This window comes from Aplidium turbinatum, chromosome 2, assembly GCF_918807975.1.
Source record: "Aplidium turbinatum chromosome 2, kaAplTurb1.1, whole genome shotgun sequence".
Classification (NCBI taxonomy): Eukaryota; Metazoa; Chordata; class Ascidiacea; order Aplousobranchia; family Polyclinidae; genus Aplidium; species Aplidium turbinatum.
In genome coordinates this window covers 29,784,733-29,808,683 of record NC_137473.1, presented here as the reverse complement: position 1 = coordinate 29,808,683, position 23,951 = coordinate 29,784,733, and the positions used below count along the sequence as shown (strand labels likewise).

The following is a 23,951-nucleotide window of genomic DNA, read 5'->3' as shown; positions in this document are numbered from 1 at the left end:
GACATGAACAAGACATTTCCCATTTATCCCTTTGAGCGATAAGTAAAATGTAATAACGCTTAAAGTTATATCGCCAAGCTAGAAAAAAAATCGATCTTACAGTCTATAACCGATCTTGTGTTGTTATTGTGTGTGAATTTTGTCTTTTGATCTGAGTTTGTGACGTAACCGCACGTCTCAAGGTAAGTTCTTGCAATTTTAGTTAATCTACTCATCTAAAGATTTAATGCGCTTAAAACAGTAAGTTTCATGTTTTGACGAGAGAGATTTTATTTTTTTACGACAATTAGGCTACTAGAAACTAACACTTTCAACGAAAAAAGAAAACACAAGAATAAAATAGTTGATCGTGAGGTGGCGCGAAAGACCATGTTTCCGATGTAAAAACGGCCTCGTATTGCGACACTTTCACAAACTACTTGCCAATTTCTTTCGCTTTGCTTCAAAGGAAGTTGTGCCACCTGTGCGCTTACATTTTAATTGTAAAATTCACTCGCGATTGCCCATTGCAGCAAAACAACAAGAGACTTGTTGCATGCATTTCATTGCATTGCAATTTGCAACTCTAAAAATTAATGTGTTGTCAGGGCCGTCGGTGCAGGGGGGCGTTCCCCCTCCTCTGATAACGACCTGTGCACACACACACTTCAGGCACTGAAGAAGAACTGGTTAATTTTAGTTTTATTAACTAGGTGGCTAGTAAAAATATTACTTTTCATGATCTTTCCACTTGTGTGTTGATCCGAAATAAAATTTATCGGCGATTAATTATCGGCGATAATCAAATATTGCCTTTGGCGATAACGATAACTGAAAAAATAATTGAGCGATAACGATAAGCGATAAAAATTTATCGCCGATGAATTATCGCCGATAATGCCCATCACTGTTCGTACATAAACTTTACAATTATTGTAACGGTTGTTTGATTAAAGAAATTAAAAGCAAAACTGCCTTAATTAAATTTTTGTTCTTTTTAATTAAAAATTTGCACCCATGATGTGGAAAATGAAAAGAACGACGAGTTTAATGCACTTATATTTTTAACATTAAGCAATGACATGTGATGTTGTTTAGAGAGAAATTCTGAGCACAAAAATAGAGAGGGGCCTGACAAATTGAATAGCCTAGGCCTAGGGCCTCTCATGGTCTAAATTCGGCCCTGTTCCACACCATTAAACACACAATGTTTACAATGAAACAACCCATCGGGTATAAAACTGAAAAGTCAGCGAAAAGAGATAATTAATATCACTCTTTCCAAAGGGGGGGCTAACATTTTTGCAGGGGGGCCTCCGCCCCCCTAGATAGGCTACAGGCCTGGTTTAACCTAACCAGAATGCCACTCGTATTGCAATTTCAGTAGAAGACGACAACTGATTCAACTACCTTTTGCTGCGTTTGTCAATAGCAGTGTTGCAACCCACTTCAACACTTGTCGTTGCAGATGTTTATCCTTAGACTGAAAAAGCTTTCTTTGAGAGCTTAGTCCTGGCAGTCTACTTGTAGAGGCTTTGAACCACTGACGCAGGCCCGGTCACTGAGATTGATGATTCCGCTTGTTGTTACCTGGTAATTATTCTATCTGCTTGGTGCCGCTGAATGGAGAGCAGTCCCGAAATGCACCCCAAGCGCATTTACCAAGAGTCAAACCAGCCCTGTTTGATCTGGAGTCGGGCGTGTAGCCACTGATTATTTCTGCCTTGGCTTTTTCAAGCATTGCGTCAGCATCGTTTGTGGAAACGAATCGCAGAAACTTGTTTTGTGTCGCTACGGGTCATTGCTTTTCAGTTTCCAACAACCTGTTTGTACTTTTGTTTGCGCATGCGCCAAATGACCACTTTACCGTATTTACGATGAAGCTAAGATTAGAAAAACTTTTTACTGCTGTTTTGTCACATTTTTGAAGTGTTTTGGTACAGTAGCAAAAAGATTTGTAACTTACAGTAGAACTCGGTTAATCCGGATTCGATTTGACCGGCGATTCCATCCGGATTAGGCGAAGGTCCGGATTAACCGATGACGGTTCTATCAATCCTGACGTTAGGCCTACCTATAGAAGGGTATCGATAAAAATCACCGAAATTGAACGCATTAGTGTAGTCATCTGCCAATTCCCAGACGCGCGATCACCACATTAGCGACCCAGTAATAGAGTTCTTTTGAAATGCAGTATGCATGTAAAATTAATGTATTTGTAGACTCTGCGTCTAACGTAAGAACACACTGGCAAAAGTTACATCTTCAGACATGCGTGTCGGAATAATCTGTAGTCACTCAAAACTTCTGAAAACAGTTACCGAAGACGAGTTTCTATGGAAAACTTACAAAAAATCGGGCAAATCCGGATAAAGCGCAACTTTTGTCCGGTGTAGCAGTCCAAGAGTTACTGCTTTGTAAGTGGGTGTGCTTTTTTGAAATTCGTTTGGGAAAATTTGTAAATGGACTGAAAATTTTGCAGTTAAAACTGTTTTTTAACTGCAGTTTAAACTTCACTTGGTCAGTAAGCCTAGATTAAACCAGCTGTGTTTTCGATGGGAGTCCAACGGAAATTCATTGGAATCTCAAAGTGCTCAACACTTTCGTAAAAGTTAAAGCCTCCCCGCGTGTGAGACTGTGATACTATTGTGACTGTGTGAGACTGCGTGTGAGACTACTCACTGAAGGTTGATGGCGCTTTGACTACCGGTCGGCCTACATGTAGCCTAAGTTACTTTATATTTCTTCAAAACGGTAGTTATGAAAAATCAGACCAAAAATAGGCTCAGTGCTTCATTCACTAGAAAACTTTGGTTTTAACTTTCATGAAATACATAAAATATAGTCAAAGTCTCAAAGACTATGTTCGTCAACTACAACTCAAGACCAGGGGCTAACAAGTCAGCTTTCAAATGCAAACTTTGCACGATATATTAAGGCCTGTAGCTTATTAAATGCCACCGATTCATGTATAGCCACGATTCAAACTTTGAAATGTTTGGTGCGATGATCAATTAAATTATTTGTTTCAACAACGCCATATAGCCTACAACGAGTCAATAAAACACTCATAACACTACATTGTGAATCGTAGGTTGCATCATAGCACAATCAGGATGACAGCAAAAGACTATAGGCTAAGTGGCCATCTAGTCAATCACCTCCCCATGCAAATTTATTTGCAAACGCACGGACACAACTTCAAATGGTATGATAAAAACAAATCAGGTTAAAATGATAGCCTACCGTACGATAATTGTTAGGTTACAAATTAAACTTTCATTCCAATACAGCAACAATTTCTGGTACAAAACTCATCTTTTAACTTTCATCTTATTTTCGCTTCATTCCCAATTACGTTTCTGCTGTAAGCCATGTTGTTAAGATGCAATGGTGGATAAGCCTTCAAGTTCAACATGTTTCCAATGTTGAAATCATTTAGGCTATACAAATCTGCTGCAATTAGCCTAAGCGTCAAATCTGACAGCCCTGTTTTAGTAACTTCTGGACTGGCAGTAATTTTCAGAACGCGTAGGCTATACGTGGTCCAGAAGTTACGGTAACTATCAGAGCGCAGTAACTCCTTGACCGTTACACCGGAATAGGCGAAGATCCGGATTAAATAATTCGGATAATCCAAAGCTGTTTCTCAAGAAAAAGATTACAAATCATTTGTACTTCCAGTTTTATTCGGATTAGGCAAAGATCCGGATTAACCGAGTAGGCTACTACTGTACTTTAAATGCCACAAACAAAATGTAACGCCTATAGGCTAGCCTAGAAGGCAATTTGAAGCGAAAAATAGCCTAGAGGCGGAGGATTTTGGAGAGAAATTTCAATTTGTTTTACCAAGGGTCTTTAAATATACTGTTGTAAATAAAATCAGGGCTAAGGGAACGTTCAAATATTACGTAACGCTTTTTTTCCGAATTTTTGACCCCCCCTCCCCATGTAACGCCAACGTAACGCTTTTTTCAATCCCCCTCCCCCATGTAACGCTTTTTCACTACGAATTCAGCACAAAAAACTACCATTTCGTACTCGAAAGCGTTACGTAACGTTTTGCTTGAACTGCCCTGATGTGACGCTAACGTAACGCTTTGCATAAACCCCCCCTCGAAGGCGTTAGATAATATTTGAACGTTCCCTAAGGTTAAATTTGAAAAAATATCCATTAGCCTAAACCCCCTCCCTAATTGAAAATTTGTAAAACTACGATAGCCTACTTCTCCCTACGATTCGCACTAGGCTTCGTGTAGAAAATAATCCACTTCTGTTACACTTATGGAACTGTTGAAATAAGGTAGCCTACAGTACTTTATTTCTTGTAATTCACGTGCACTTTATCTCGAGTCCGCAAATATTTATGCAGCATTTGGCTAAAAAAGTCCGTAGCCCAAAAAGATCGAAAATCACTGCATTAGGCGATAGTGCTAAGTAAACGGCTACTAGCAACATTCTTTTCTGGATTCTATTAAAATTTCAACTGGTGTCGATTTATGTCTGTTAACTTGACAAGAGTTAGACGCGGAAGCCAAAGATCACATCCAGCTTTCGCATCGACGGCTTTAACCGATTTGTTGCTGTCCAGTGTCCATGCGCGATGATGTGCTTGTGAGAACAAACAATTTATCAATCATACCACTGCAATTTTGATAACACATTCCTTTTGCAGCACATGATTGAAGCGATGTAAGCATAAAAAATACTTTCACTGAAAACAAGCAAAGTTTTAAACACGAATACGGACAATTTGAGCTTGCAAAGTCTCTGTACTTTATAATAGGGGAGGGTGGGGTAAGATGAGCACCTTTTTGCTTAAGTCGCTTTTACAAAAGAACGGCTTGTTTTGGAAAATTTTAATTGGGTAAACTTAAAGCACTAGTGAATCAGCTACATTTTAGATTGAGTTTTATCACCTTGCGATTTTTATTTATTTTTTTATTGATACTTATTCGCGTGTTGCTCAACTTACCCCGGCATAAATTGAGCAATGACCTGGGGTAAGTTGAGCAATTCGATTAAGTTGAAGCATTCCCCTGTCAGTTTGTTTGTATAATTGCGAGGCATTATGCTTCACAACACAACACTGTTTTTTTTATCCAATACGAACCTAAAAAGACACAAATTCAACAGTTCAAACATTAAATAAGCTAAGGCTATTTCATTTGGGGTAAGTTGAGCAACTGCTCCAAGATACAGTACTTCAACTAGCATTGCACACTTTACCCCATCCTGATTTTTGTGACAAAATTACAAATATTTAAAAAACTACAAGACCAACCAACCTGAACGTTTTATTGAATATCCTCTCACTTTATACTTACCAATACAAAAAAACAGATTTGATTACATAAAAGAACCTAATTGGCGAACAGAGGTAAGCTTATTCACTAGCATGTAGGCTACATTTCTTTACGGGTAGGATTCAAAAGCCTGCAGGGTAGGCCTACTGATAACCTGATAAGTTGTTTTTACGTTTGTCTCAATATCCTACTAATGCAGTTATTAATAAAATCATTTGGGCAAAAAGGTTTAGTTATTTGGACAAATCAATTTTTACCATGAGTTTTTAACATCTTACCAGTTTAGGACCTTTGTATAGTGTTGTACTGTATTTTGAAGTACAATAACAATTTCTTAGAGATTAGAAGGTAATATGTAGCATCATCAGTGTTGAAAGCTTTTTTATTTGTTGTTGCAATTAGGGCTGAGTGTTAAGCTTTGATTTAGTATCTGCAGAAACTAAATGTAAAAGAATGCAATTGACAAGCAGATGTACGCTTTTTTAGATATTCAATAGGATACTAGCCTACACTTCTTCATCTGTACAATTTTGAAAGCTTGCTGGGTACTGGTAACCTTATGAAGTTTCTGTTTCAGCACCGGAAACCTGTTTAGGTTTTTTGATTGTTTTCCATATTCTACTAATGCAGTTATTTGTTAAAATATTTGGGCAAAAATGTCTAGCTATTAAAGTAACGATGGTACTGAAAAAACATTGACTATGATTTTATTGTAATATTACATCAAATACTAAAAGCAGTTTTGTTCAAAGGTGCAAGTTTGATGCAAGAAAGATTCAATTTGATAGTATATATTTACGGTAAAAATTGGGGCACAGGCAGGTCTATGAAAGTAGATTACAGTTAAGTCAGCCTTATTTACGGAAGTTGAACGTTTTGTTGCCTGTATTTTCGTGCACTGCCAAGTTGATGACTGTGGAGTTATTAGACCTGGGGTGGAGAACCCATGGCTCGCGAGCCATATATGGCTCTTCATGATGGCATCTGGGCTCAAAGAACGTTTTATCTTAACTTTTCATAGCAATTTAAATGTATTTCTTTTAAAATATTCTGGAGAAGGTCCCCCAGATCCCCGCTGTTTTTCTCATCTTCATAAAACACATGGCTCCACTTATACAAACTCATCACCTGCCACTACATGTTGGTTCTTGGTTGTGTTAAGTGTTAAAGCATTACATGGTTTTTAGGAAAATACATTTCCAAAAATGTAGCTTTCATGGCTCTCTTACCTTAAAAGATTCCCGGACCCTTGTATTAGACTATACAATACATCACTTCAGAGATTGTGAGTAGTGTTGCATTTTGGAAAGTATATTTGCAGACACAATTTGGGCAAATTTTGTTTGCCTCCCCAAAATGTTTCACTCTCCTACGGCTATGCTAATAGATGCATGCTGGTAACCATACTGAGGTTGTATATTACTGGTAAAATTAATTGACCAGAACTTATCTAAAATCCTTTAAGTGTTAAATTCCGCAACTAGCTGGCAATTGACACTGAGCCATGTCTTAGTCAGTAGACGTTTCTGGGTGAAATACTCTTCAGCTTCTGGCACCAATGTTTGCAAAGTTAGCTTGGAATGAAAAACGTAAGGTCATTCTCATCGTATCTGGCTTGTGGATAGAGGTCGGCCGATACTTTGTTGCCTCCGAACCAACGGTTGTTCAAAGCAGCCACTGCTTTATCGCATTCTTCGTTCTTAGAAAACTCCACAAAGATTTTAACAATTACCTCAGCACCCTCTTCTTCACCCTAAAGGAGAAAAAATGCTGTTGGAATATCTCAACAATGATGTTTGTAACACATTGAAGACAAATGTGATAAACCTATTTTCGGTGTTTAACCAAATGCAAAGGTATAAATTTTATTGGGAACATAGGTTGAAGATTTTTGGTAAGCTCTCTGGGATACAAAAGTTTTATCATCCAGTTTTTACTTGACCGCACAACTAACGGAATACACATGACGAAAAAACACCTTCCATTGAAAAGGTCATATCGCTTACAGGGAATGAAATATAACACAAAATTATTCGAGTTTATCCTTATAAAAAGATGATCGAAAAGTGAGGCGAAACTCTGACGTAGCCACATGAAGTGTATAATGGCTGCTCTAATAAACAAACTTCACTTTTCTGCTAAGTTATAACTCAGTGTTCGATAGTAGTTTACAGTGGCGTACGTAAAATTTTCTCAAGGGGTGGGCCATTCGAAATATTTTTCGAATCGAAACCCAAACAAATTGAAAAAACGCCCATTTGCTAGTAACAATCAGTAAGTTATATTGTGCAAAATTAGCCTACCAAAATCAGCTTGCACTGACGACAACTTTTTTTGTTTGCAGCAACTAGTTTACTCGTTTTAATAGATAGTAGATTTTGTATTGAAAACACAAAAGATGTGATGTAACACTCGACGTCACATATAATATTTTACGTAGGCGACGTAGTTAGCCTATGCAACTCAATGAACCACACGTATTGAGGGTACGCGTATTCAAGGTACCGTTATTATCACTACACTTTATCAAAACTGTTGCATCGTGACATAGTTTAATAGTCAGGAGTTTTAGACGCTTTTTAGACGTTTTAGACGCAAAACAACAAGCAAACGCAAGTCGGACGCCAATTACGATTTCATTGAAGCGTGGACGACGTCCACGCGTAAGAGATTAAAATCAAACACAAACGAATTGGCCCATCACACTCAATTATAAGGTAATTAAGAAGCGATTTTTCAAGTAAATAAAAAAAAATATGACTAACCACCAAATGATTTGATTTTTCAAGTTGTGCTGTTGAACAAATTTCAAAAGATTTTCGATGCTAGTTGTTCAGACCCGATAACAAATGTTTAAATTTTCATTTTAGTTCACTTTTCCGCACTGCAGTTCTATTGCAGCATATGTGTTTGAGTGGTTAATGAATTTTTACTTGATTATTTTTAAATTGTCTTCAGCACAACCTACTGTAGCCTGTGCTGTAGTGTCGGCCAGGGGTCACAAACTACCACCCGGGAGGCAGATGCAACCTGCGAGGCTCGCCCGCCTGGCTCGCCGCACTGTGCAAAGAATGTTATTTAGCAAGAAAGAAAAATCCCATCAAAAGTCAACACTGGCGTGATGTGAAATTCTAATTTGCAGTTTCCCGTCACAGGAAATTGGGTTAAAATTGCCGAAAAAACGCCACACCAACTAAATATGAATATAGGTGAACCCCTAAACAGAGATGTGGGTCCACTATAACCACTATAAGATAGGGCCTTGCGTGATTCAAGCTATTGAATATTGAGCTTCTGCAGCAATAGTTACAACATTTTTTCATTTCAAACAGCCAAAAAAACATTAAACAAATTGAAATGAGTGTGTTTCTAAACAGCCGTGCCTCGAAGTGGATTATTACGGTACTAGTACTACTAACCAAGACCACTCTTGAACAATAACATTTTTGCACTAATCACAACAACGCTAAATAAAATCAACATTTTTGAAGGAGAGGGGGCATGACCCAATGCCCAACCCCCTGCGTACGCCACTGGCTGTTAATCTCTGGTTAATTGGCTATAGATACACTTCTACCAGGTTGAAAACGTTCGTAATTTCGAAAAAGATTGTTCGGCCTCGATGAAAGCAGATACCTGCTTCTCCTGATAAATGATGACTCGGTTCACTGTGCCAAACTTCCCGCATTCGTCAGTGACTTCCCCTTCCAAATCCTCATCAACATCATCCGCATCCACCATGTTTCTCAGCATCATGACTTGACTCTGACCAACACAAATCCTTTTTAAATTTGTAACATTGTGTGAAAATTAAGAACAACCAGCTAAATGCAAAAAAATGGATCTCATTCAAAAGTGGGAAAAGCTAACTGGAAAAGGCGATCCGGTACTAAGACAATTCCTCAAATGAGCGATCTACCTAATGCAAAACCAATCACTAAGAAAACAAGTCAATAGTTTTTTTCCTAAAAGTTTAAACCTTAAAATCATTTGGCCAGGCTATCACTCACAACAGTATTTCAATAAAATTCATGTTGCAGAAGCGGTTTTCGCCTATTGGGCTCGTCAGTGCAATTAGATTGAAATGAAAAAATTACAATATAAAATATCAGTACAATTGGACCGAAATGTAATTTACGAAAAGTACTTTATTGAAATACTGTTGTGAGTGATAGCCTGGCCAAATGACTCTGGAGCATCTTTTCTCGTCCGAGCAAGCCCCCCTCTCCAATCGAGATCATTGTCAACCAACTCTGTTCTTCTTCTTCCAGGTTTTACCCTTTCCACACACCTCTCCTTCGATAGTGGCTAAATCAAAAATATAACCAATAACCATATTTGCGAAGCTTCCTCTTTGACGTTCGTCAGCATACTTTCACCCTTCCGGATTCCTATGTTGCTTCTCGCCCATTCATTGGTGCATCTGTCAGTCCAACTCACCCTCAACACTCGTCACCGCAACCACATATCAAAAGTATTAATCGTATATTCTTTTGATTTTCTGTCCACGTTTCGCATCCGTAGACCGCAACACTCCACACTACTTGCTCGCTGTGGTAATATCTGTGATTTCCAAATACCGGTGCGACTATTTTTGATGCTCCGTGTTTGTCCTAGTCTTGTTTTAATGTCCGGTTTACTGTATCCATCTGGTGTGTGATATACAATCCCAAGTACTTGAATTTTTTCATCTTTTTGATTTCCTGACCATCAATTTTTTACTTTTCCGTTTCTCATTCAGTATCCTTTTTCAATAGCTAGGTATTTCCCATAAAAACGCTTTAATAGCAAACAATAGCCGGAATAATTTAAAAGATACACCAAAGCATAAATATATTTCATGAAAGTAGCTACTTAATTCATAGAAATGGAAAAACAGATATCCTCATTTCACTATGATACAATACGCAAAAGCAAAAATTAAAAAATGAAGAATGCTAGGATAATTATGTTTGTTTTATTATCTTTATCCTGCATTGCGGGAAAGCGGACTTGAGCGCTATGCATCGGTGTACGCCTTCCGACGTACACCTGACCCACGCTGCAGCCGACGGCAATGTCTGTTTCCGGTTGTCTACTCTACTTATGACTTAAATTTGGTACTACCCATTACTCGAAATCGATCACTGGGTAGAGGCAATTATCGTAAAGTTTCTTGCCCAGAGAAACAACAGCAAGTGCGGGTGGCTGGAGTCGAACATGCAGGCTCTCGACTGCGAGCCCAACGCGCTAACCACTCGGCCACTGCTGCCGATAAAATAGTGCACTGCTGCCGATACTGCTGCCGATAAAATAGTTTGATAAAATAGTGCAAATGCAAACACTTGGTTAGAACTTATAATATCTGCTTTTTGTTAGTAAAAAAATACAGGTATATCCACATTGAAAATACCGTTTCCTTTCTCATTAATTTCTGCATCACCAAGTGTCTCTGAGAGCTCCCGGATATATTCATGTTCCCTTCTTGCTGGCTCAAAGTCTGTGGAGCGACTATCAACTCCTTGCCGTTCTGTGTTTTTATAAGCACACTGAATGTGACATCACGCCAAGTTCGTTGGTAACCCTACCAGGAGCAATGAAGTATGCTGGTCCGTTAATTATTATAGAGCTTAGTCAAAGAATGCACTCAGGTGTCGCTTGTGCCCGATCTACTAAATACTTTAAACTCAATTGAGCGTTTGCTGAAGTTTTTCGCGTACAAGACTATTCATTCGAATTTCACGGAAGTAAAATAGCATGTGTAACTGCAATTAAACGCTTCAGAAATATAATTTCAGTAGTAATGATAACAGCGTTTATATATCGTCAAACTATGCTCCTGGGCGCTGTACATGACAATGGTGATAAAATAATATGGTACTTTCAGTCATAATGTTTAGCAGAGGTGGGCAGTGGCGCATTACTTTTTTGGTAGCGATGGTGGCACTACATTCTTGTTAGAGTAGCAGCGCTATTTTTGCTTCAGTCGTACTTCTGCCACACGCTAATTTCTGAATTAAAGTGGAAAACATGAATCGTTTTTAGAGATTTTTGATGGAAACACTGAAACAAGAATAAACGTTGATACCAACAAGAGTGACACTAACACCACTGACGAATGTGAATGAAAGTCAATGGTGGAGACTTTTTTTCCAAACAGAAGCAAGTCCTTAAGCTTTCCTAGTGCCGATTTATAACGTTACTTTATTAAATACAACACACCATTCCTTACAGCGCTGCGGTGGAGATGTTTTCTCCATTGGAAAAGACTGTTCAATCTAAAGCGGACAGGACTCAGCAACCCGGATTCTGCATTGCTAAATTTTTTTAAAGATGCGTTACAATAAATTTCACCTAAAACGTGTGTTCTATAATGACTTTGCAATGGCAGTGTAAACGAATATCATTTGCTACTTTAGCCCGAGTAATGGTAGCGCACTACTTTTAAAGTAGCAGATGCCCACTTATGCTCATGTGTATAGAAAACTCGCAATTTTTTCAGCAGCTGTATTAAAACAACACATTTTAAAGCTTTGGTTATCGATTGCGCCTCACCTTGTCTGTGGCTTGAGCTTGGCTAGTTCGGGAGTTTGCAGTGTGTGGCGTAAGATGCTGATGAAATCCCACAGCCCCAGCTGCTGGAGTGACCCCTGTGAGTGATAGTTAAAGCAAACAAAACAGTGGTGGGAGAAAAAAAGTTATCAACTGCCGACAGTTGGAAAGGTGCGAAAGGTAGCTGTCGAAGAGGGATAGCGAGGTTGTGTGAAACGATTAGAGAAACACTTTTAGTAATATTTGAGAAAGACATTTGGAGCAAAAATTCTCAGCTTTAAAACTGAAACGCTGATGATACCAAAGAAACCCTGCGTAGGAAAAATACGTAAAGAAAAGTTTCGTCAATTCGAGCGAAATAGAGGATGTATGAGGGTGAACAATACCAGGGATTTCGGGTAGGATGACACAGAATTTTTGACAACAAACAAAATGAAAATTGTCATTAGTATTGCATACAATTGTTTTCCATAAGGTTTTAATAAATAGGCTTCATACTACGCATTCCTTTAGTAGCTTATGGAATAAAGTTGATGTATCAATGTGAAGAAAGGCGTTCTTCCCGGCTATCAGCACAAGGCTGATTACTCACTAGCACAGCGAGCTGCAGTGACGCTTCGCTAACCAGAACGGTGTAGCTTCCACGCCAGCCATTGAGACCTCCAATTAAACGTTTAAGTTATTTTGGCAGCCGATTGTAGCATCGAATAGACAGCGATAGACACGTGTTTCGCCCATGAGGCTGGGCTCATCAGTATCGCACCGTATTCTTGCCACTTGAGTAATCGACCGCCGCTTTACCAGTCAGTTTAACTCTTATCTTTGTGGAAAGAAAGAGCCAACAAAACCAGCAGGTGCCAGGGGTAGGTCAATGTGAAGAAAGGCGTTCTTCCCGGCTATCAGCACAAGGCTGATTACTCACTAGCACAGCGAGCTGCAGTGACGCTTCGCTAACCAGAACGGTGTAGCTTCCACTTAAACGTTTAATTGGAGGTCTCAATGGCTGGCGTGGAAGCTACACCGTTCTGGTTAGCGAAGCGTCACTGCAGCTCGCTGTGCTAGTGAGTAATCAGCCTTGTGCTGATAGCCGGGAAGAACGCCTTTCTTCACATTGACCTACCCCTGGCACCTGCTGGTTTTGTTGGCTCTTTCTTTCCACAAAGATAAGAGTTAAACTGACTGGTAAAGCGGCGGTCGATTACTCAAGTGGCAAGAATACGGTGCGATACTGATGAGCCCAGCCTCATGGGCGAAACACGTGTCTATCGCTGTCTATTCGATGCTACAATCGGCTGCCAAAATTAACTTAAACGTTGATGTATCAATTAAATTTAAAATAAAAAACATAGAAAACAATTAGCAAATACAGTTGGAGGTAACATATAATTTGATGAGAATCAGTAAGAGTGTGGTCATATAAACATACATTGTCATATCATTAGAAGTACCTTACCACTGACAGTTTACTTAGAAGTTTAAGATATACAAGCATCTTAGATGGGGATGGGGTCTTGACTGGCCAAATGCCAGTTTGATGCTGGATTTTGACTCGATCAAGCCATCAAACTGCTTATGGACTTTTCTTTACTTTATACTGTGGTTGTTCTATGCTCTCTCTCCATTTTTCTCTCATTGTTCTATTCAGTAAGTTATTTCCAGAAAAATAATAAGTATCAGAAATCATCAGACTTTCTCTGCTCAGCTATGATGTCTACAAAAATGTTACTAAAAAACAAACCTTTATTTAAAACCTTCAATGCTTTCCGCGAATTATTTCATCGAGATAGTGAACGTTTGTTCTAACAAATCCAAGCCAGGAATTTGACAGGTATGCGTCAATGGGAATTTTTGAAATGCAAAGTTTACAGTTTGACGGAATGGCTGATCTTAAACTTGCATAGAAAGTCCAATGAAGATGGGAATTGTTATTTGTCGACTTAGTGAAGAATTCGCCTAAGACCCAGTGAGAGATGCTCTTCGGGAAAATATTTTTATAAGTTAACTGCAAAAGCTTCAAATCGGGCTAGCCAGATAGTTACAGCGTGGAAGTAGACAAATTTATCTGACAGTACCAATGAAAGATCACATCGCCACATAAAAATAGGAAAATACTTTTGGTAAGTTACCCGTCACAACACCGGGTTGGTTGGAGGCCATTACAGCAGTGGGTGGAGCAAGACCTTGAGGTATGATAATGTTAGGAGCAGTGACCATGCTTCCGAGGATGCTACCACGACCAACAGCTGCAAACCAATACAACTACTGTCAAGATGTAACGTTTATCATTGTTTTGCAAATACATGATGTCTCCAACAGATTTCGTCTTAGTCACAAAAGAAACATAAAGTAAATAAGGATTGAACTGAACGTTTAAAAGTCTACTAAAGCAAGCAAGTGCAGATACACTGCATACTACCTTAAGCTACTCAACTAGCTTGCTTTTTCTTGGAATATAATAAAGTTTGTTAAAAAGCATTGCAAACAGAGTAAAACATATCAAGTTTTTCGGTTTGTGAGTACAGTAGTTTGTTCTTATAAAAATTTAGGTTATCAATTGTAAGCACGAGTTCACACACCTCGAGATACAACGTTTGCAACAAAATAATGAAACTTTTCTACGTGACGCAAAGTAAAAGTATTGTATACTGTACAGTATAAAACACACTACACATAGCGAAGTTACCGTTGCTCAACAAACAACAGGAAGCAACCAAAAGCAGTGAGCAATCAGTATGACAACCTTTTAGTCAACTGCTCCGTTTGTTCAGTTTCATTTGGGTCTTAATGGGTGTGCCTCGATACCGATAGCTCAGTTGCTTAAGTGCCTGGCTTTACAAACGAAGAAAAGCCAAGATCAAGTGACGCTGGTTCGACTCTCGGGATGTGCGCTTGAGCAAAACCCTACCTGGTGTAGTGAACAATTCTCGTTTTTCTTAGTAAAACACTGCTATCGCTTCAAAGCTTTTTCCTTTTTGCGTGCATGTGAACTTCGTTTGTATGTTACAATTTCTAATCACTTTTCGTGTGTCAGGCGTCAAACGTGGTCATGTAACCATAAGTTGTAATTTGTGGTTACTATTTTTTCTTGAATCGTGTGTACATCTGTATATACCAAGAAGCTTGCATGGAGCAATCGGCCATTGGCTGCATTCTTTGATGCAACAAGCCAGTGCTCCCCATGCTTAACACATGGTGAGAAAAAAGACTGGCTATCATTCAAAAACAATCAAATGCCTAATGAACATTTAATCGGGAATGTAACGCAATGCCTTCAGAACAGAAAAGTTAAAGACAGTGACGATGCAATGCCAAGCAGCATGATGAAGCAAATTGACGACTCCATAAGATCTTATGTCACGTCCATGACTGTAGAACTGAATTCAGTGTAAGCCAGTTGTCTGGTTCACAGCATAGTGTATCTTTCGAGCTTGTGCCTCGCTATGCTCGTGTGAAATATACCCAACCGTTATAATCGTATATTCCTGCGAGTCTGGTAACTGCCTATTTCTCTTCATGACTTTGCGCAATGTGGCTGACTTGATTTCTAGATACAGTGTATATGTTTTCTTGAAGATATCACAGTTGTGATGTGAATTTGTTGCATTCTGTGTTCACTAGCAGTTTTAGCTGTTTACAGTGTTCATTACGATTCCTTCAGTGTTTGTTTGTGTTCATTCAATATTCTTTAGCAGGTTCCGCTCTCAGTTTAAAAACTTAATTGGATTTGGCTACTGTATGTTGCTAGTTAACGTTGTTCTTTTCATTTTGTTACTGACACATGCATTTCATAAACATACACCTGAATTTTTTTGTATTTTAACTTAAATGCATTACTGAGCTAAAGACGTTTTCCGGTAGAATGACCCCAATTTGGAATAATTTAGAATATTCACATTTATTTTGATATTTTTCCACAGTTACTTTGTTTACTTATAGTATACACAACACCTTTCAACACAAGTTACTCTGCAACTAAACATTTGTTTTTAAAATATGCATGATTAGGCAGTTACTATGATTTTTCAAAGTCTCAAATGCCCTGAAAATCATTGTTTGGCTCATAACTGTTTTTCTCAACACTTTAAAGAACACATTCCTCTTAGAGCAGATAGGAACATGTGACTTCTGAGTCTTTAGAGCCAAAAACGAAGTTTCTACCTCAAGCGGTTTAGAAGTTATGCAATTTTAAGGAAAAATTGGGCTCAGACATTTTTGGGGAGGCGGAGGAACCCCTAAACATTGATATTTTTTTGCTCAAATTTTTTTTGGGTGGTTTTATGTGATTTCCCACCTAGCCAAACCTATTACTTGTATTTTTTTTAAATTGACCTCAAAACGCAACAGCCTACTCCGTATCTACCAGTAACTGATTTAAAACAATAAATGTTGCTGTTTTCGGGGACGCAATCTTCCTCTTCCACAACTTCAGCTTTTCCGTAAAAGCAATCAGTTTTTCAGATACATCGACCAACATCAACATCATGTCCTTGCAAAGATTTATTCAAGATGTTCAGCTGCGAAAATATATTAAAAAGATATGCCACAAACAAAAGCCACTTTTGATCTGCAAATTTTTCTGCCAAGCTATGCTTCTTGTTTATCAAAAATTTCTTCACCTCCTTGCGCAGAGTTACAAATCTCTCCAGTACTTTGCCATAAGATAATCATTTCACATCAGAAAAGTTCAACAGATGTCTGTATTCTGCATTCTGTATGTCTGTATTCTGCATTTGCAAAATCTTCACATAATTTTCCAAGCAATTGTGAGTTCAGTGATTTGGCCTTTATGAAGTTAACAATATGAATTACATCTTGCATGACAGTTACCAATTCGTTTGAAAGCCTGCAAGATGTTAAAATTTCTCAATGGACGAAACAGTGAATGACAAGTACATTAGGATTCATTTCTTTCACACGAGCAGTAAAATCTTTGTGAGATCCGAGCATAGCTGGAGCTCCATCACTGCAAATACCGGAGCATTTTGTCCACTCCAATCCCTCTTCATTCATAAATGAGGCGACCAAAGCAATGATATATTCGCCTCGTGTTGTTGTTTCCAAAGCTTTGCAGAATAAAAATTCTTCTTTCAAATTAGTCTAGTGTGTACTCTGTACTGTTGTGTACACTTCACCGCGAAATGCATGTGGCAAAATCGTTGGGTGAAACCTGTGGCATAGTTTGAATAGTGGAGCAGCGCTGGCTCAACTCTCGGGGTGTGCGCTTGAGCAACACATTTCAGAACTGCTTTCCATTCAGCAGCACCTAGTGGATGGAATAATTTCCCGGCAACAACACTTCAGCCATTGGAAAACTTCACTCTGCCAATCTCAACAGGCCCTGTGTCAAGAGCCTCTACAAGTATGCAAACTACCAGGAATAACCGATCAAGGCTTTGTCAGTCAGAGGATAAAGATTCTAAACCAAACCAAACAAAAACTATAGTGGAAGACAGTTTTAACGTTGCTCAAGTGACAATATATTTTATCACCACATCTAACAGCGACCCAGGGGTTGAGAAGCACTGCTCTAAAGCAATGATCTTCTTCGTCGTATGAGCTGTTCTTCCGGACTATATGTTTGGGCATGATGTCATCAGCCACTCGACAGTCTCGTCATCCAGGGGCAATTGACAAAACCTGCAAGGGAGAAATGAGCAAGCAAGATGCTCATCTGTTAGTGCTTGCGACATACAGAAGCACACCTCACTCATGCCTCGACTGGAAGACTCCAACCAAAGTTCTTCATGGGCACTAGCCAAAAACGCTGTTATCCTTGCCAATCGAAAAAGTAATTCAAAACAAGAACCTGCATCTCATAACAAGCGAAGCTATGAAGCAGGTTCATTCGTTTATGCTCGAAGCTATGCTATGGTTCGTAATGGTTACCGGATGTGATAATTAATAGACGGGACGTGTCCTGTACAAGGTACGAACGGAACGAGGCATTTGGAGGAGACACATAAATCAACTCCAGCCCAGGTTTTAAAACGTTCAAACTGAAAGTAAAAGTGACTATTCTGATTCAAGTACTTAAACATAAGATTGCACCAAGTCCAAAGAATGAGTCTGAACAGACTGATACCAATGGACACTCTGGGCATAGTAAAACTGTCCCGCAGAGACAGTATCCAGTTGAAAACAGATGCAAACCTGATTTCTATCAAGCTTAACCAACACGTGTGTTAGTCATATGTGCTTTTGGCCCTAAATTGTAATATGACTATTATTACAGTGATCTGTTAGAAGCACTATATATTGTTGTGTATGTTCCGCTGTGATTACTTGGTTAATATCACCCTCCTATAACTGTAATGTGTTTACATGAGATCGTGTGTCATGTAGGTCTACAACTCTACATGGTGGAATGCCATGTCTTATTTCTGGTGCTAAGTGTTAATTTATAAGGGAGGAATGATACAGTTCCATAACGTAGTTTTGCGTTGGTTATTGCCTTGGTACAAGTGCATTGCACCGAGTCACACGTGCTTGATTACGTCGTACCACCTTGTGACTGTAAGTAAATCGTAATTATTGCCCTTTTACTTTTTATAGCCTTTTTCAAGCCCATAAAAGAAAATATTGTAAAAGAAATACTAAAGAATAATACATATCACAGCAAAAAGATGGTCTAATCCAGGGATTCCCAACCTTTTTACGATCTCGTACCACTTGGACGCTCTGTACTGCCAAGCGTACCACTTCTTGCAAAACAACTACTTTGATCGAATCATATTTTATTCAGAAGAATAATATTGGCCTACCAAAATAACACTAAAGGGCAGTTCCATGATAAGGACAACCAACCCATCAAAACATATTTTTTATCTGATAACAATAAAAATGGTATCCCTGGAAAGCTTATTCTTTCTAGTTTTTAGAAAATAAAAATATTTGGCCCCCACCCAAAATGGTTGGAAGTTATGCCTCAGTAAGCGAACATCACTTCAAATGTCAAAAAAATCATGAAAAATACTCATATACTGAATTCTGAAGCTTCTGATTGATATTTCAAGAAACTTTGTTAATACCGCAGTTGTATAATCAGAAATGAGTGTAAGATTAATCTCTAAAAAAATTTTTTTTGAACAAGATGTAACGTTGGACTTATAGCATGTAGGACTTCGACCTGGGGGTCCTGTACGTCCGTCACAAATTTTTTCCTTTATTTTATTTAAAAAACTTATCAGATGAATTAAAATTTTGAAACTTCATTTCTTCTTTAAGTTCCTACATACCAACCTACAACCCAAATAGTTTTCTAAAATTTTTTGTTTAACTGAGTAAAAATGCGTGACGGATGTACACCGTAATGGAATTTCCATCATGTACGTCCGTCCATCACAGGTTTTTATACTGTTTAACTAACTTTAACTTAGTCATTTTGTGGTGCTTAATGCAGGGATCATGTTTATGTTGTCACTATTTCATGCTGTCACTGATTTAAAAAGTTATTATACCAGGTACGGTACCACAAATCTTAATTATTATTGGGCAGTTCCATAGTGACGGACGTACCATTCAGAGAGTTATGACAGTCCATAATTGTTGATAAAATAGAAATCTAGGCAATTCTACTACATAGCAAGAAAGGGTACCTACCACTATAAAATCACCCCAAAAATTATTTCCTTGCTGCTTCCTTTAAAATAGATACAGCTCGTTTATCATGCGTGATGGACGTATGCAGAGAAACAAGAAATAATAAGTATGATACCTTTCGTAAGATGCAAAATGCTCTGAATTGTACACAGGTAACTACGATTTTTTAACCTGATTAGTTTAATGAATGAATAAACTAACTCACAAAAGTTGTTGCACAAACTTATATATATACCTATTTGTTGTTATACCTTCCAACTATGGAGAATCTAATGAAGACATAAACGAAGCAGAAGAAAGTGTTTGCTATCAAAAAGTGATTGGGTAGGCTACTTGTTGAATATGATAGTGAATTTTACCCTTGTGAAGTTCAACAAGTAGTCGGCACAAACTACGAAATTTAAGTGATGCCCACAAGTGGCAGTGTGGCGATGGCCTCCACCTGAGGACAAAATTGTTTACACTGACGAAAAAGTTGCAAAGAAATTGAATCAACATGAGGTGATTGGATACCGTGGACAATTTAAATTTAAAGGAGTTTGAAGATAAGAGACGTTGACCAAACTGCAAACTATTATAGTTTTTTTGAAAATTGTTTAGTAGGATTCATTTTGTATCATTGTTTGGTTTTTTGCTTGTTTATGGTTGTTAAACTGTTAGTTTTTCTATGCACAACTGCACGTGATATGTTATTTAGCCTGTGCTTTAACTGGGATTTCGTCTGGGCTTCACTAATTTTTCTCAAAATGTGTTATTAAAGTTTTCTTACTGCAGTATTCAGTGTACTATGGAAATGAGCACTGTGTTTTGTAGCATTGTAATCTTGTATGTGCATGTAGATACGCTTGTTATGTGGATCTATTATATACCGGTATTGGCTACCATCTGAATTTTAACACTCGTACAATGTACAATATCAGTCACAATAATTGGAAATTACTGCGCTGATAACAATTGAAATTCACTGCCAAAATTCAAATTAAGCTGTTTTCTATAACTATGTGTGTATGCCTGTACGGCACTACAGCAACAACACAAGTGATTCTACTGGGAATGAAAAATAAACCATTTATATAAAAATTAGATCATTTTAATATTGGACAAAAGAGCTCAGTTTTCAACTATAATTGTAATTACTTGTATAGTCTCAATTAAAACATATTGGCAATTACAGCCCATCCATTAAGTTTAGAACTATGTATGCGATTTTTCACTTCTTTTATAGTAGATTTCTTGCACCTTTCTTGCTTAAAATTCAGAGTCGTACGTCCGTCACGAAAATTTTGTACGTCCGTCACGTTACATTCTGGGGCATAGTGTATTCAATTCATACAATAAATTTGTGCAACAACTTTTGTGAGTTAGTTTATTCATTCATTAAACTAATCAAGTTAAAAAATTGCAGTTACCTGAGTACAATTCAGAGCGTTTCGTATCTTACGAAAGGTACTTATGATTTCTTGTTTCTCTGCATACGTCCATCACGCATGATAAACGAGCTGTATCTATTTTACAGAAAGCAGCTAAGAAATAATTTTTGGGGTGATTTCGTAGTGGTAGGGTACCCTTTCATGTTATGTAGTAGAATTGCCTAGATTTCCATTTCATCAACAATTATAGACTGCTATAACTCTCTGAATGGTACGTCCGTCACGATGGAACTGCCCTAAAGCATCACAACTAAAATTACTGAGATTTTTGTTTACTGTCCACCAATTGGTCGATGAGCGGTGTAAATTTGCTAACAGCACAGCGAAAGTCATTTCTGAGTGCACATAGTCGGTTTCAATTTTTTGACTTGATGTGTTCATCATGACTGAAAATCCCTGTTCGCATTCCCACGTGGAAGGGAAAGTCAGTAGCTGTGGTACAGCATAGGAAGCTAGCGTTGACTAGGAAGAGGCCATACGTACTGAGCCAGAAGTTTATTGGAGAAAATTCCTTGTAACTGTTATCGAACATTTTATTCCGATCTATTTTTAGCTTACAACTAGCATTATTCAACGCTATTTGTAGCTTAAGCTATAAAACAGTAGATGATATCTATCAAGAGCAATCATTTGACATAATTAACGCCCACTGTCCCACAGCGCTGTACGGCTTTCCAAAGCAACTGTGCTCCTTGTTGGCAATTGACATGACCTGTATTTTGAAGATCGTAATGATACGTAACTATAAGAATAAACTTCCGGAAAAAAACAGATAACCAAGACATAAAGTTGTGAATCCAGGTTTTTGTGAAGTAACGAAAGCTACCCGCGTACCACCTGAAAAACCTTCGCGTACAACTTGCAGTACGCGTACCACAGGTTGGGAACCCCTGGTCTAATATAAACTAGAGCTCGACCGATATATCGGTCAGCCGATATGTATCGGCCGATATCAGGTGTAGCCGATATTTTGTATCGGCTATTTTTCGCCGATAAACATCGGCCAGCAAAAGCACACCACACTCAAAACCAGCCATACATGCCTTTAAAAGAAACACAAGTTGCTCAAATGTGCTTGCATAGCACGAACAATTGTTGCGAGAATATAATTACCCGCCCATTCTAGTGCGCGCATCTAGAAAATGTTAATACTGTATCCCTTAGCTTCCATTCAAGCAAGAAAACTTTCAAGTTTTACGTTGCTTCAACGATTGATGACATTGAATCAGTGTCACAAAGGTGAATTTTTCGCTAAGAATCGATGGTAGTACCGGTGTACTTCTACACTAACCACGCGCAACTAATTTTAAGTCTTCCATCACAATATCTGGCTTTGATCTCCGAGTGATATTGATAAGGCAAGATTCGTTACAAAATTAGATCATGAATACGAGTAGGCTATCACAGCAAGATGCAGCAAAATTTGTCAAGTTTTGGTATTAGAGTAAGAAAGAAATGGCCCAGGGAAAATTCACTTTCGCTCACATGACGCGCAAAAATAAACCTGAAGAAAAAAGCCTAGTGAAACTTTGCACTTTTTTGTTTGGTGTTTTTTGTAATTAGTGTTAAAGGCATACTAAAGGAAAATTTCAAACCGGAATTAAGCATTAAAATGAGTAAACTGAACATTCAAGAATACATTTCAAAAACAATTACCGAAAAAAATTTGTTTTCAATGGCACTGGCAAGGCCCAAAGTCCAGAGTTTCATTTATTTTCATTTTTTTCAAAATGACCAAAACGTGCAAACACTGCTCGAGAATACGTCATAAAGGCCAGCAATAACAAAAGCCACGTTACCAATCTGATGTTTTGAGCAAACTGTCTGCTGTTTTGATGTTAAAATGTGCTGTTTTGATGTAAATACATACATAGCCTACAGTCAAATCGCCCGCAGTAACAATTATTGCGTGATCGGTTGATTGCTAGCCTTTATGACGTAGACTGCACAGTCGCACGCTTCGTTGCTCAGGCTCAATCTCATTTTGAAAGCTCTGACAAAAGCACGCCCATAATGGTGGTCAGACCGCAATGGGGCAAAATTTTATTGAAAATCGTTTTATGGCAGCATGTTAAACACAAAGAACGTGGAAAATCGCCAAGTCAGGTTTTTCCTTTAGTACCCCTTTAAGAATGATTTTTCCATTACAGCAACTAATGCATAAACTTTCTTGGACTGGTTTGTTGCTTAATAACTTTGTTGGTAACAAATTTTTCGTAGCTGATATATATCGATATCGGCCTAAAATTTTTATAAATATCGGTATCGGCCTGAAAAAGTTATATCGGTCGAGCTCTAATCTAAACATTTGAGAAACAGCTTAACTTCCTCACACAAAATGATAACTGAAAGATTACGCAGTTCAACAGGTCAAGTATTTGAAAGAGGTAAAATTGCTTGTTCAGAGAAAAAGTACCCAAGCAGATTAAGATTAAGCAAGATGGACAGAAGCACAACACGTTTTTCGATGTCTGTCAGCAGTGTAATGCTTTATGCCAGTGAGACGTGGCCAGTCACTGCGGAGGACATCAAGCGTTTGAGCAATAATGACAACGTTGTGGTGAGATGGATATGCTCAAAGCGACTGGAGGACAAAGTATCAAGTAAAGAATTGAGAAATAGGCTTGGCAGCCATCAAGTAGGTCGGACAGGTCTGCTACTATTCGGCGAGTTCCCTATTCGGCGAGAGCCTTTTTCGGCGAGTGCCCTATTCGGCGAGTTTTTGAAATTTTTGAAAGGAAATTATCGGTTACCTTAGCCTAATTATAAGTGCCGTTTTTACATTGTTTTAACGTCGCTAAACATTGAACTTCTGGCCTAAGAAGGTTAGAAGTCTGGTGGAAGTAAAGGGCGACCAAAGAAGAGATAGTGCGATAATGTGCGGAGCAACATCCGAAAGGGGAACCATGTGGTGGTCAACATTTAAAATAGGAGTACGTGGAACACTGCCATAAAACCAGACCGAAATTTGTCTAACCCTCGCAATACGAAAAACAAAAGACATAAAACGGTGCACTAACTAACCAATTTTGGGAATGATAATGACAACTCCATATTTGATAAAGGATTCCAAATAATCTAGTTTTGTTTGCCATAGCGTGGTTAC

At 38.3% G+C, this 23,951-nt stretch overlaps 1 protein-coding gene across 3 annotated transcripts in view; it reads right to left on the bottom strand.

The window, feature by feature from the left end:
• Positions 1-5,016: 5,016 nt before the first annotated feature.
• LOC145786740 (poly(U)-binding-splicing factor PUF60-like) overlaps positions 5,017-23,951 on the bottom strand; it is a 160,853-nt gene continuing 141,918 nt past the window's right edge. For 2 of the 3 annotated variants that reach the window (XM_082598487.1, XM_082598471.1), the window contains exons 9-13: positions 13,943-14,059; positions 11,820-11,914; positions 10,678-10,794; positions 8,922-9,050; positions 5,017-7,038 (exon numbers count right to left, since the gene is read on the bottom strand). In XM_082598487.1, the coding sequence (XP_082454613.1) occupies positions 6,856-7,038; positions 8,922-9,050; positions 10,678-10,794; positions 11,820-11,914; positions 13,943-14,059 (641 nt within the window). In that variant the 3' untranslated portion in view covers positions 5,017-6,855. The remainder of the gene's footprint in view (positions 7,039-8,921; positions 9,051-10,677; positions 10,795-11,819; positions 11,915-13,942; positions 14,060-23,951) is intronic. The other variant, XM_082598479.1, reaches the window with a different exon arrangement.